This window comes from Leptosomus discolor, chromosome 6 (genome assembly GCF_034619465.1).
Source record: "Leptosomus discolor isolate bLepDis1 chromosome 6, bLepDis1.hap2, whole genome shotgun sequence".
Lineage (NCBI taxonomy): Eukaryota > Metazoa > Chordata > Aves > Leptosomiformes > Leptosomidae > Leptosomus > Leptosomus discolor.
Genome location: NC_141396.1, coordinates 22,921,284 through 22,935,940, shown reverse-complemented (window position 1 = coordinate 22,935,940; position 14,657 = coordinate 22,921,284). Strand labels below are relative to the sequence as shown.

The 14,657-nt window shown below is 42.7% G+C and overlaps 1 protein-coding gene across 1 annotated transcript in view; it reads right to left on the bottom strand.

Annotated features, from left to right (window-relative positions):
- Positions 1 to 14,657, bottom strand: part of PIK3AP1 (phosphoinositide-3-kinase adaptor protein 1) — a 46,950-nt gene that overhangs the window by 15,911 nt on the left and 16,382 nt on the right. The window contains exons 3-8 of the mRNA XM_086466732.1: positions 8,005 to 8,153; positions 7,035 to 7,179; positions 5,359 to 5,501; positions 4,095 to 4,227; positions 3,156 to 3,352; positions 714 to 903 (exon numbers count right to left, since the gene is read on the bottom strand). Of these exons, the coding sequence (XP_086322858.1) occupies positions 714 to 903; positions 3,156 to 3,352; positions 4,095 to 4,227; positions 5,359 to 5,501; positions 7,035 to 7,179; positions 8,005 to 8,153 (957 nt within the window). The remainder of the gene's footprint in view (positions 1 to 713; positions 904 to 3,155; positions 3,353 to 4,094; positions 4,228 to 5,358; positions 5,502 to 7,034; positions 7,180 to 8,004; positions 8,154 to 14,657) is intronic.

Sequence of the window (14,657 nt, the reverse complement as noted above, 5' to 3'; positions counted from 1 at the left end):
GGTATTTGCAATCAGCCTCACTGAATATTACTGGAATGGTGAAAAAGCTAAACATCTCCATATTTATCAGAATTAGCTCTGTGTTTTTAGCAATAAACCACGTGGATTAGAGTAATGATTTTTCAATTATCATTTCAGTACACGTATTTCTAAACGTTCGCTTTCTTTTGTTCTCAAGCTGTTGAAGTAGAAGCTCAGCTCTTGTTTTTCAGTTTCCCAGTTGTCAGTAAAATCACATCTTACAGACACTGGTGGAAAAGAACACTATGTAAGTCAGTATCCCTACCTCCCTGGATCTCAGGAGGGAGAAGCAGGACATGGTAGAAAATCTGCTCTCTTCCAAATGCTAATTCACTTGCTCAGGGTTCAGGGAGTCCTCAAAGCACTGAGGAAATAGCTCTTGATCTTGTACACTGGCAATCAAATAAATGTTTAGAGCAATTTTATCAGCCAGCCAGCATCAGAACTGGAGCATGGTTTCCATGTGCTGAGAGCATAAAAGCTACAACCAGCCCTTACTCTGAAACTCAACTGAGATGTTACTCTGTACAAGAGAGACAGATCAGATTAGGCCTCTTGGACGGGGGCTCTGAGCAACCTGATCTAGTTGAAGATGTCTCTGCTCATTGCAGGGGGGTTGGACTAGATGACCTTTAGAGGTCCCTTCCAACCCAAACCATCCTACGATTCTGTGATTCTATGGATATACATACAAAGATCTTCTGAGGCACCAGGAACAAATCCAGCCATGGATTCATAAAGCTCTTCATCAGAGCCAGGATTCAAGGAACATTTCATTAACAGATCAGTGGACAGATGAGCCATGGACTCATAAACAGATTCATCCTCCTCGCCTTGCATCAGTTCTTCCTTAATGTGACTCTTCAGCATATCTGCAGTTTCCTGGAGAGAAAGGAGGGCAAGAAAAAAAAAGTATGTTCAAGTCTTATTTAAATAAAGAATTTGGAGAATCAAAGCAAGCAAAAGATACCTCACTCTCCCATCACTGATAGAAAAATCCTTCTAAAAGCAGCCCATTGTCAAAGACTAAGGCTTCTCAAATGAATTAAATCCTCACTACAGCAGTCTGGGCCCAGCCTTCAAGATCTATGTTGTAATCATAGGTAACGAAGGTAAAACAAGCTGGTGCTGACAAATCCTGAATAGCCATTACAGTCTCTCACCCCTCAATTTCATGTCCTATCCGATGTCTGTAAACTCCTAGAACATAATTGAAGCTCATTCTAAAAATACAAATGCCTGTCAAAGGCTATTTTGGTGTAAGCATAGCTGACCGTAAGGGGGAAAGCTTGCCACATGTGGAGCACTTATAAGAGTAAAGTTTTAGCTTTGGTGTAGATTCAGTTTCACTTTCTTGGCATAAGCAGCAGCACGTGAAACCCAGAGTGGCAGTACACAGACCCTTTTCTGTGAGATTAACAGGAAACCTCACAGCAGGCAACTGTTGATGTAATACAGGCAACTTTTGATTCACAGGACAGCAGAACCCTTTCTCATGTATTTGCAACATGGGGTGGAGGGGTGGGGGTGTGGGCAGTGAAGATCTTCCCCAAATCATGCCAAGGAGCAAAATGTAAAGATTCATCCCAGCCTCCTCCCCAAGTTCCAACTACGTCACAAGTACAACCATCTTAACTGGTTGCAGTACTACAACATACTCTTCCATCCACAACCGCCACCTCATGGGCCTTCAATCCACAGGGCATGTGTGTCAAAACTGTCTACACATGCTTTCCCCCACAGTCAAAATGGGTCAGGCAGGTAGCTCATGTGATACTTTAGGCAGGTGCAGAGGAACTTTTTCCAGAGAGAAAATTAGGTGAGTAAAGTGGTTTACTGGGATTTTCAGCTACCCATACTAGTAGTGTTTCTAGTCACTACCTTGCAGTGGACACACTGGTGCACATCATTTGCATGCTCTGGCACTAAGCTGCACACAGAGCTTGATGATCAGTAAGCAGGACCTACTCTTAACACAGGTCTGTCACTGTGCTGAGCAGAGACATGGGAGGAGCACAGTAATGCAGTAAGAGGTTGGAAGGGCTTCCTAAGCATCTCTCACTTTTACCCTAATGCAAAGATTTTAATCACACAATTTACAGCTTCTGCATCCATCCTGATCTCAGAACAGGGAATGACCTTTATTTAGCACTAATGTACAACCCTAAATTCACGCTTATGTCAAGAAGCAAGCCCCAAGCATAAGAACCACCCATGCCTCCTAACACAACTACTGTAACTGGCTGGCAAAACCACACTAAAGCTGGCAGATCTATCAAGTATCATTCAGACAACTGTTAGGGACAATTATGCACAATTTTTCAACTGCAAGCAAAGGCAAACAAAATCTGCTCAAGAATTCATGTGATCTGAGTCAAGGAGCTGCTTGTTATTTTGAAGCATACAGGCTGGAAACCACTCAAATAGAAAAGAAACGATAAACCCCAAGCACACCAAAGGAACCCACAGAAACAATTGCCTGGTACAGCTGGAGTCAAGTCCGTGTCATAATCCAGAAAAATCAGAGTGCTGTTTCCTGGGGATGAGGTTAGCTCAAAGAGAACTGAATCGTGAATTTGGCTTCCAGAGAGAACAAGTAGGGAACGGATAGCTGTCCTAACACAGGAAGAAACTGATTTCAAGTGGAGCAGGTAGACTACACAGATCAGCTGTGAACGAGGTAATAAGCAATCCAGACTGTACTATGACTAATCAGAGAGCACCTCAGATTGTACCTTTCCAAACATATTCTGTTCCCATATTATTCCCTAAAGTAAGTGGGATGAAAGGGATGTGGTTTTCCCAAGATCAGACGTTAGAAGAGTACACCAGGCACCAACCACATCCCTGCAGAAACTTCATTAGATGGATGGATAATAAGGAAGCCCAGCACGGCAGTCTCTGCTTCCATCCTACTTGCTCTGTGCAAAAGCTTCAAGAACTTCCCCAGCTCCAGAGGTACACTCAAGCCCCCCGCCTGGAAGCTTTCAGTGTGTCTGAATGTCTGTCTTCTACATCCTACCCACCACACCCTTTATTTCTCACTCTGGCTCCCACAACACCAAGTGCCAAGCTTGGTGCCACTGCCCACACCAGCTGTGGGACAATGCAGAAAGACTGCTCCTTCCTCTTACCACATATTCATCAATGAATTGGCGGAGGTCCTTAAAACCATGCTTTTCTGCTATGGTGTTTGGATAGTGGCCATACTTGTTGGCTACGCTGTAGGCCTGCAATGCTCCAGGGCACGTAAGCAGCAAGGCGGTGAGGTTCTTCAGCCCGTATCTTGCAGAAAAGTGAAGCAGTGTTGGCAACTCCTCATCCCTCTGATCTGTGAGAACAGCAGCCTGTTAGAATCTAAGTTTCTCTCTAGCAGCAACAGGGCCAGTAGGTGAGAAACAAAATTCCTAGTGAACACACAGACCAAAGCAGGTGTGAAAGCCCTGAAAAGTATATACACAGTTTCAAAATGAAGCTAACTCTGCACAAATTAACTGAGGTATCTAGCATCCATGCTTAAGTCCTATGACCTTTAGAGGGGAATCTGGCACTGTAATAGCTTAATGCATGTAGGATCACAGGTTTGCAAGGACCTCTTAGATCATGATTCCAGCAAGATCAGCTGCTATAAGGCAACCATGTCATGGTGCCACACCAAACCAACTGCTGAGTGCCCACTGTGCACCTTAGAGCAGAGTCATGGGGTTGGGGGAAAAGGACTGCGCTGGGGAGAAATGCCACATGGGACTAGGAGAAGAACAAGGGAGAAAATATGGGAGACATTTTGGGGAGCATCATCTTTTCACTTTGGTTGTGTTTGAAGCTGTCTGCATAGCTGTATCTGTCGCAGTGCAAGGAAGAAAGACTGATGAATGTAACAAAAAAAGGGTCACCCGTACCAAATGGCAATCCCCCTTCCATAGGCATCTTCAGAAATCTAGCTTCCTGGCTGAGATCAAATATTTTTGAGACAGCCTGTGCAGGTACCACATGCTGCAGTGTTAAGGCGCGCCAAGGTAAAACAACTGATCAAGATCAATTTTAAAAAGAAACAAAAAAATGTTTCAACTTACTTGTTGTCATATCTTCTTCTTCCAGCTGGTTGATTCCAAATAGGTGTAAGCCACTGGCAGGAATGTTCTTCTTGAGTGACTCAGTCAACAGTTTGTCCAGTGCTTCTATGCTGTATGGCACGATTTTAAAGGCCTAGAGATAAATGGAAAGTGATTTTGTTTGGAGGAGTCTGGAGATTCGGTTAGGGTGAGATTTATAAGGTGTTTCTTTATCTAGCACATAACAGAACAGTAGGTATAAACACTGAAGGTAGCAAAACATCAAGCAAAGAATATGAATAGCCTCCTGGTCCAGAAACACAGTATCATTAATCTGAGCAGATGAGAACCGTACACTCCACAACAAGACAGAGTACAATGAGAAAATCATTCATGCAATTTGAAGTACAGAAAACTGTTACTTCCTACTTCCTTGCCAGGTATAATCTTACTTCTGAAACTGTTCCAATGAAGTGTCACTCCTGCTCTAAGTATGAACTCGTCCATTTTTAACTGCTCTGGTGTACACTCTGGGTTTGGGTTTTGGACTGGTTTTTAGCCAAAGACTGGGAAGTATGCCTGTTCCCCAAGTAGAGACACAGCCTAGTACCTACCATTCCACAACTTAAACTAAAAAGAAAGGGAAAGAGTCTCCCCTGCCCCAGGTACAGTGGTGATTAACACCACTGCTCTGCAGGCTACATGGCTGATAAGGGATACATAGGCCGGTGGCACAGACAACACATCTGGAGAACTCGCTTGTGCAAGCTTTACCCCTCCAATAGGGTTCAGGTAGCCCCACTGTGCAAAATATAACATGAGAACTGAGGAGTGGCTTTAAAGAAACAAGTGCCAAGAATAAACAAATAATTTTATGTTACTCTGTTTCATTCAGCTAGTATGATCTCTGCTACCTTTTCACATCTTTTCCAAGGTACAAATTTCCAAACAATTTCTTTCTTTACGGTACGTTCTGCTACATCAAGTTCTGTCACCCCAATCTTTTCAAGTCATCAAGGTCTAAAAATGCGCATGTTGATTGACTGCAGTTTTTTTGTTAGTTGGATAGCTGTCTAAGGTGACTCCAGGCTATTTGCTCCAGAGACAGAAAAAGCGCTCATGCTTTCGTTAAAAGAGGATGTTAAGGTTACGTGAAAAACCCTAAATAACCTTGCATTTCTTCGTTTCCGGAGAGCCACTTCATGGCAAGCACTTTTGCTTATGTCCACTTGTCTAGCCTCTGAAAGAGCTGGTTTCCAAAGCAGCTGTTTGCTAGAGTCATTACCTGGCACATGAACTGTACTGGGTTGGCTGCATTAGTCAACAGACTGCCAATTTCCTCCATGTCGGTATGATAGGTGACGCTCGTTTCTCCCACCATCAAGTCTCCTGAATATATCTGCAGAGGCACTGTCCCAGAGGTTAAATCTTTGTAAAGGAAGAGAAGAAATCACCGTTAAGAACAAACAATGGGAATAAGTCTGCATCAAATACCCTGAGGCTAGGAGGAGTTTGGAGATACTGCCAGCGGGATACCAAAAGAGTTTCTGCTGTATTGAGTTCATGAAGAGTCATGAAAAAAAGGTGATGTTGGTCTGAACACTAAGTAGGAAAGTACTTTGGAACTACCTTCTTCAGAGCTATGTCAATGTACATCACCTGTGACCTGCTAGGTCCTCTGCTAACAGTAGTCTGGACCACTCAAACTAGAAAGCCTCACACCTCTCCACCTCTGGCTTTCTCTTGAGCAGTCTCTAAGCCAGGCCATAAAATATGAGAACTGCAGAAGGAGAGAGAAACCAGAAAAGTCACTAGGGATTTTGCAACCCATCAGCCTTATTAGTCTCTGAATTAAAGTAACTTAAAAGAATTCCAGCTTTGCAACTTTTCCCATGCGCAGGATTTATCTCCTACCTGCACCATGGGAGCTCCTTGATGTTTTGTCCAGTGTGCATTCATAGATTTCAACTTTCTCTTTGAAACACAAATATTTTGAATCCCATTGAAATTAATCTCTCCCTGCTTGGCTGTTAACAACTCAGGAAATTATGAAATAGTTACAGTCACACATGAAAGGAATTAAAAATATATTTCTCTTACTGTTAGAAACTGCAGAGCTTAACATAGTTGCACACTCCATCAATGTGAAGGTCATGTTTACAATTCAAAGTGCAAGTTAGTGCCCAGGTCCACATTTAAATTATAAGTCTTGATTTAAGACACGTGAAGTTGAATATTTTTCTGTGGGTGAGGTCACCTTTAAAATCAACCCACCTCACTGACGTTACAGGAGTAGCTATATATATTAATCTATATATATATATATCTCTCAGAGCTGGCACAATGACCCTTCAAGAGGACAGAGCAAAGTAGATTAAATAAAATCACGCTAAGAAAGTACTGTCCATCTGTAAGGCTCTGAAATCTCGTCCCTAAAGTTTAGTGAACCTAAAGTTTAGACAACCTACAGGTTTGTAAATGTAAATATCTAGAGTGATAGAACATATCTAAATTAAAAGGCAAGCCAGGATAAATAGTTTCAGCTCTGATCATAGAGAAATCGTCACACACTAAGCACATGCTGTTATAGTCCTGCAATTATTTACTGGCACTTACCTTCTCTTGGTGCCCTGACAATGCTAATGTGGTGGTGGTTGTAACACACAGTTAAGTTCAAAGTGCTTTACAAGCTGCAATCTGCTCTAAGAACACCCAGTAAGGTGTTTCCACACTGCAACCCTGCCACTGCCGAGGTGAAAACAGAGCCCCCAAGCAGCAGTTTATCTCAGTTCCTCATCACGGAAGTATCACAGATGAGAACGCAAGCTCAAGACTTTCTAGCTGCAAGTTTTCCTCCATTGTAACCTTTACCTTATCCTTCTAGCACTTTTCAGGACAGGAAGGTTGAGACAGAAAAGAAGCAATGGGGGGAGGAGGGGGGGGAATTTCAGCCCAGCTTACTTGGAGCCTCCACAGAGATTGTGTACTCATTCTCCATCTCAGCCAGCACACGCACAGATGACGCATTCTCTGGAGAGAATTCAACTTCAGTTTTCACTTCGCCATCTAGTTTACTCTTCATGATAATATAAACTGTTGTCTGCACCTAAGAGAAAAGGCATTACAACAATGCAGGTTCACAACATAAGCACACTTGGTTTGTTAAGCCCCTTTTCTAGGGATTTTGTTGTCATTGCAACTAACATATAAACTATCATCTGTCATTTTCACAGTCCTGAATGGTTTTCAGGAGCATCTTCCAGTCATGGAGTAACTGGGCAGGTGGCTTCTGTTACAGCTTGCAGCAGCATTAAGCTGATAAAACTCCAGACTTATCAGCTAGATTCATAAAATTATTTAGTTTCAACTCTATCAGTCTCCTCCCTCAAGTAGCGTGGCCCCATTCTAAACAGAAACAAAGGAAGAAATGTAGATTTTTCCATCTGAGGAGATGCTATATTAAGAAATGCTGGTTTTCAAACAAGAAGACATGATCCAAGCTCTTTGGAGTCACTTGTATGACATGCTCCAGTATTGTCATATTAGACTGCATCCAGACTGTAGAGTTACAGTTCATTACAATCAACTTAGTCCACTTGCCACCCCTAAAACTCACCAGAATGGAAGATGGTAAGTCAAAAGTGTGAACCTACCTCACAGCACACAAGACAAGCAGCTATGTTAATAAGGCTGTCAATAAGTGACACTGCAGCCTAAACAACACTGGGCGCTGCATCTTACTAAGCTACTTCTGGGCCTCAGAAACCGAGCTTATGAAACAGACAGTGAGGACAGGAGGCTGAGAGGGAAAAGGACAGAAAAGGAATTAGGGACTAAGTCTCAGGCCTGTAAAGCTGTCCATTACAGAGCAGCATAATGGGTTGCACCAGCCCACAGTAAGAACATAGCCCACGGAGTGGACATACAGTACCCCACACCGTATGCGGTCAGGCTGCACCACCGGATGATCCCCAGTGCTCTTGGATGACCCATGTTCTTCGCTCATGGCAAGACTATGCAAGTAAACTGGGTTCTTCTCGTCTTCTGTTTCTGTATCAGTCACAGAGTCACAGCCTGAGTCTAAAATAAAGCGTAAGAGTCCTGTTACATCACTCCCCTTTACTGAAAATGCAGATCATACACATCCATCCTGACAAACAGCTAGGGAGGTGGTGGGGTGGGACTTGCTATTCTTCTCAAAGTAATGCTCAGAAAAGGGGATCTAGTTGAAGAAATGGAAACTACAGAGCTTCCTTTTTTTTTCCCTTAAGAGGATTGCTGAGGAACATTCACAAAGACACAAAAATGCTGGCGTAGCACTGAATATGCTTACAAAACAAACAACAACGCCACTCTTTGCTGATATGGATAGTCCCTTCTCACGTTAGATAGGAAAATTAGTATGTCAATGTCTACTGCAAGAATGATTGTCAACTGGTCTCATCTGACTCCAGCTGCTCTCCAAGCACACTGTAGAATGGGCAGAAGCCTTTAGTCTTCCTCTCCTAAAGTAAATGAAGAAAACAAACTTTTCTTTCTTTTCAGTAGTATCTTTAGTTTTCTGGATCCTGATTATGTTGCTCACTCCAATTCCCAAGTTCATTATTGTGTCAACAAAATACATGAGGCAGTAGTCTGAAGCGATCCTGTTCCTTGAGCAAGAACTATAAGCTACTCTATCTATGCAAGAGTGAAACTGAAATGTACCAGAGCCTTTGCATTGAAGAATAACAGTACTCTACCCATCAGACCCAAGAGTAGAAGTAAACACATGTAACCCTACAGTCTGTGTGTACAAAACCATGTTCTCATTCCTGTTTCCCAGTAACAGCATGGATACTGATGGAAGAGCAAACAAACTGAATTGATATCACTGGCTGCAAAAAAACCTAGCAAGAATTAAAATAGATTACAGGTCTCCTACCCCTGCCAGGAAATACTTTTCCCAACTAGATAAACAGCAGATGATTTTGTATTTACTTAGTAGGGAGCACTTTCTTATCTAGTTTCTACCTCTTGACTCACACGATTCACAACTTTTTTCCCCTGCCTCCCAAAACATGGGGTATAAGTCACTGACTTTCAGTTGTCAAAAGACTAACACGAATTCTTAAAACCCTACCTCCCATGGCCAAAATTTACCACACCTTGGAAAACTGTGGAGCAGTCAATGATTTAATACAATATTTTGGAAGTTATTTGTTATTTACTACTTAACGGTAAAACACATCTGTAAAGAGCAGTACAAATTACTTACTAGTTAATATCTCAGATTTGGACTGGCAGTTTTTCATATTAGTAAGAAATGTTCTATTTAAAACACTCAGTCCTGATGAGAAAGACCTAAGCGACCAACTGCACTGTCTAATCCAGGGCATCCATACAGTGAAGCTGACAACAGCCCAGGTTTTACTCAGAATCCCTTAACCTCTGGGTACATCAAGTTTCCATAAATCAAGAGAGCCAAAGTTACTAAAGCAGGCTTCTATTAGGTGTTCATGTCCTGCTAGTTTCAAACAGTGAAGCTAGAATTCAGTCACAAATTTAAATCTAGACTTCTTCATTATTATTACAAAGACTTAAATGTAGGATATTTGAAATTCTTTGTCTTTTTTTTTTTTAATATTTTCTATACATTTATATGGGACTTTGTTAATTACATGAATGCAACTTTGCTTTCAGGAGACAGATTTTAAGCCACAAAATTTTAGTGAATCATTCAGCTGAAATTTTTGTCACAAATAGTGATGCACATATGCTTAACTTTAAGTATGTGAAACGCTCCACATGGCAAGCAAGCCTGCTCATAGTAGGCACTACTCTACAAGAACTAGGCCACTGCTTTAATGTTTGCTGTAGAAAGAACAGAGCCAAAATTCTGCAGCTCTGAAGTTCAACTAAGGCATCACCACCTACATCAACATTTCCTAAACAAACCTAGAACAGTACATATAATTTAGCAAACAGATTTTAATACTTCACCAACACAATTCTGCATATTTGACTAAGAAACTACTTAGTAGTGACACAAGGCTACGTACTGAAGGTGGTCTTTTGGATTTTCAGACGCTCATACTAATTATATTACAGAAAATGGACTGAAGTCTTAAATTTCTTAACTCAGTATTCTAACTGATACTGTCCAAAGCCATCAGCTGCAAGAGCCAGATTCCAGTTTTAGGAACCCTTCTCTTAGGAAAAGATGCACTACTCCCACCTGGGGGTGCCAAGATGCTCAGCTGCACAGGAGAAAATAAAGCACTGGTCCCACATCCTTCCCTTACAGGACAGCTATCATGTCAGGTGTTTGGCATATGCAGAGCAAGACATCATGTCTTTTGGGGAGGAGGAAAAGAGGCAACTGTTAGTAGACTAGTGTCTCTGTAATCTCTGTTGGTTGTTTCCAATATGACTAAATCAGGAAGACTAAGGTCACCACAGACAAGAGAGCACCAACGATGACCAAATTACAGCAAAGCATTAATGTTCCTGCCACATATGCACAAGCTGACACTTGCCAGCATCCTGATATGAAGGGTATCAATCCCATCCCAATATGGAACCATTAGCGTGGTAATTTGTACGTCACTTGCCCAACATATGGTCCATTTCAGAGGAAAATGAAACCTAAAGCTGTGGATCTCAGCTACGACATCTACAGTAAGCAAGGATAAGAGGGGAGCAAGAAGAAAACAAGCCCCACGGTCTCTCTGCTTCACTGATGTTATTTGGCAGTAGAAAGCAACTAGCAGATAAAGAATGACTTGAGCTTTTACAAAGTTCTGGCATTGCCTGATCCTGTCTTGCACTTCTGCATTCTTGTAACAGAGTTGACTGCCCGGAGGTCATATGTAAGAACAGAGCTGTTAGGTAATACAGGAAGAAGCAAGCAATGTTAATCAGTAATTGGATTAACAGCTGATGAAACAGGCACTCTGAGTTTCAGGTATGAATTATTCATCTGTCTATTCATTCAGAAAATTCTGAAATTGCAAATTAGCAACTTCCCACATAAGCAGTGAAGTGATGCTATGGTCATCTTGCAAGTTCAAGTCACGTGCTACTGACTTGTGAACATGCAAGCACTGGAAGAGGAAACCATCCCATTACGTTCAGTAATACCCATGCTCTAAAGGGATGTGTTGTTAGATCAGGCTTCCCACTCACTAAGACACTTGAGCAATGACAACCCATTTACATATAAAGAGTCAGCAATTATATCACTGTACTGATACCCAAGTAAGAGGCGATTACAGAGGAGATCAACAGACTCATTAGAAAGTTCAGTGAATACCTGAATTGAGCTTCTCCATGAGCAGCTGCTGTAGGTTAACAGATCGCAGTTATAAACAGCTCTGCCTTGACTAGAGGCCTTTCTGTTCCCCTTTAAATGAAGGCTACCTCAGGCCACACTTGACAGAAATACTTGTGAGAACAGCAGCAAGGGGAGGAGATGCGGTCCAAGAAACCCAACCACATTTCCCCTTGAAGAACATGCCCCCCTCCAGGAAGCATTAGCAGCTGAGCTAGAGAGAGCAGCCCCATGACAGCCCCTTCTCGCCTGCCCTGCCAGGCTCTCTGCACAGCTGCCCTGCAGAAGCTCACCCCTGTAAAAAGCCCAGGGAAAATGTAGGCATGGCCACATGCTTCACGAGCCATTTAGCAGCTTCAGAAACTAATATGAAGCAGCCAGTTATTCTGACCTGTTTCTGTACAGTGCACGCAGCTTGCTCTGTCATCCATTTCCTCCTGGCTAAGCTGGCGGGCTATCAGCATGGAGCCGACAGCTGTGGTTTCTCAGAAGTCAGCCCTTACAACCCCAGGACACATGAATGCTCGGAAGGAGTCAGCAGCCTGTCCAGACCACTCTGTCATCCAGATGTCAATGCAAATGGCACAGCTTGTCCCTATAGGTTTTGCATGTGCAGACTACCCCCTCACTGGCATCTATGAACATTTCCCACTCCATCCATCAACCAGCTCACCAGCCGAGACAACCAGCTTTCACGAGGCCTTGAGCTTTCACCTCAGTACACCCAGAGCAAGAGGGAATGCCCTCAAAGAGAGCTCCTTCTATCATCTGAAGCTTGCAACTGGCCAGCCTCCTTTTCCAAGCACGAACAAGGACATTATAAGCCTCTCAGAGCAACTCCAGCTGCATTTGCAAGAAGCAGGCAGAGTACTGACAAAGTACTCAGGGAAAGCAGTGAAAGTTATCTTTCATCATGCTAACCTCAGAGCCCCCGCTTTACCAAGGAAATACACGCTCAGCAGTGAAACATCTTGTGATAACCCCTCAAAGCTGGGCTATACTGTAGGAACATTTCCCCTTTCAACAGAGTGGAGAGAAAGCATGCAGAAAAGCAGCAGGTGAGAATAAAAAACACAGGAAAATGTAAGACTTTGTAAAATTGTCTACACAGAACAAATAGAATATGGGACATCTCCTTCTCTCCAAACCCTTCACCCTAAGCAGCTCATCTACAAGCACAGCACCTAAAAACCAGATTTTCAGTTCTACAAAGAAAGTGGTCATGTTTCATTTGTCCTGTAAAGTTGGAATTTACAGTAAACGAGTTCTCCTCCTCCATCAAGGAAACAAGATGTATTTTACTATTTCAAGTTTTGCTTGAGCCAGTGTGTGCACGCATACTTGTGCATCTCTTAGGGAAGCTGTAACCTTGTGCATCTCTTAGGGAAGCTGTATCCTTATGAAGAACACAACTGGGTTAAGAGACTTGTTGACAGGACCAGTGTTTCAGTAAATTTTGAGAAGCCAGAAGGTACAGTTTTTACCTTTGTGACCTACTAAGACAATACATATCCTTAATACTCAAAACCCTATATTATTCCACAGTTCCTCTATAAAGCGCATCTCATCTAAACTTCAAGTAACAGGTTTCCTTTGTTATATTTTAGAACTACAGACACGTAACTGAAAGCATAAAAATGTCTTTGTAGTGGAGTGCAAGAGGCTTTTGTGATCTTCATGAAAATTTAACCCAAGTGAACAAATCTATTCATTCTTCTTGGTCCAGTGTTCCCAAATGCTACTTCCAAGTTATTTTTTAATTTCATCTTCGAAACGAGAAGGATTTGGAGAAAGCTGAGTCACCGAAAGCTGTTTACAACGCCAAGGGCAACTCCATGTCACTCCTATAAATACTGGAAGGTAGGGATCAGAAAGTGGCCAATAAATACCATACTTGGGTTGCAGGAACAGGAAACTCAGCACATAGTTCTGAGAACAGTGAGGTTAAGAAAGGAAGGTCTGAAAAGCCACAAGATTGGAGAGGACACAGAAGAGAAAGCAAGAAAAAAAAAACAAACCAGACACTAGAAAAGCATGGCAAAATAAAACCCTCAAGCAGATGGAGAATTGGTAAAGAACAGGAAGGTTCCACAGGATCGAAGGTGCGTTCAGTGGGAATATTCCAGTTTAGGGTCCAATGCCACCAGTAACTTTCAGTTGGCTGCTTGGGCTGGGCTCAGTTTTTTGTTATTCCTGGCACTCATTATTAATGTCAGATTAAAAAAATGGAACTGAGGCAGCAAAGTCAGCTGCAAGCCAGACTGATGCATGTAACCATTGCACCTCACATGACGTTTGCTGATGTGCAGAAACACGGGTAAGAATCCCAGACTGGAAGTCCTTCCTGCATTAGCAACGGATGGAAACGGAAACTAGATTAACATACCTCTGGAATTCTTGTCGTGAATACAGTGCCACACAAGTAACAGCTGGGAAACTGCCTACCACACATCATCTGCCTTAGCAACGGTCCTCAGCCTCCTCTGCCTTGACTGCAGGTGACTACTGGATGGGCTCTTATAGTTCAGTTTGGGATCAGTGGTCTGCAGCCCCTTCTTCCTCAGTAGCTCAGAAAGGTACACTTTTGGTCTGTAATGCTGTAGGTCGCACAAAGACACTGTCCACAAAGATCTAAGCACAGGGAAGTTTCACAGAAGCTCAGCAATTTCCCCAGGATGACAAGACAACACTCAGTAATACTATCACAGATTAAAGACGAAATTGCAATTTGTGACCTCCACTGAAACTCTTTCACACTTAGAGCTCTTGTTCATTCACCAGCAGCCCTGAGCTGAGAGCAGGACCTTTAATGTAAAGAACTGGATGCACCTGAGATGACAGTGAGTCTTATAGCCGTAACATGCAAGAGCTTAGGGAAAGCACACAGTCTGAATCCAGCACAGGTTTCCCTCCAACCCCCGTAACAGACAGACGGTCCCCAAATACAGGCCCCGCAGAATACTATTCTGAGATTGTACCAAATTCTGCTCTTAGAAACCTCATCAGATGACCTTTCACAGTCCTGGAGAAGAAATACCTTCTTCCATTACTTAATAAAGCGCATTAAGTGCCAACATTGCCCCTACAGCACTGTTACTTGTCCAGGAAACACTTTGTTTCAGCTCAAACACACATCTCACCTCAGAGAGTTACCCTGGCTTAGTGAGTCTGCTGAGCTGGAAAAAAAAAAAAAAAAATCTTTGCATTTGTCTGGGGGCAGATGTTCGCAACAGCACAACAGAAAGAGTTACAGCAGTTTAAAATACAACTTC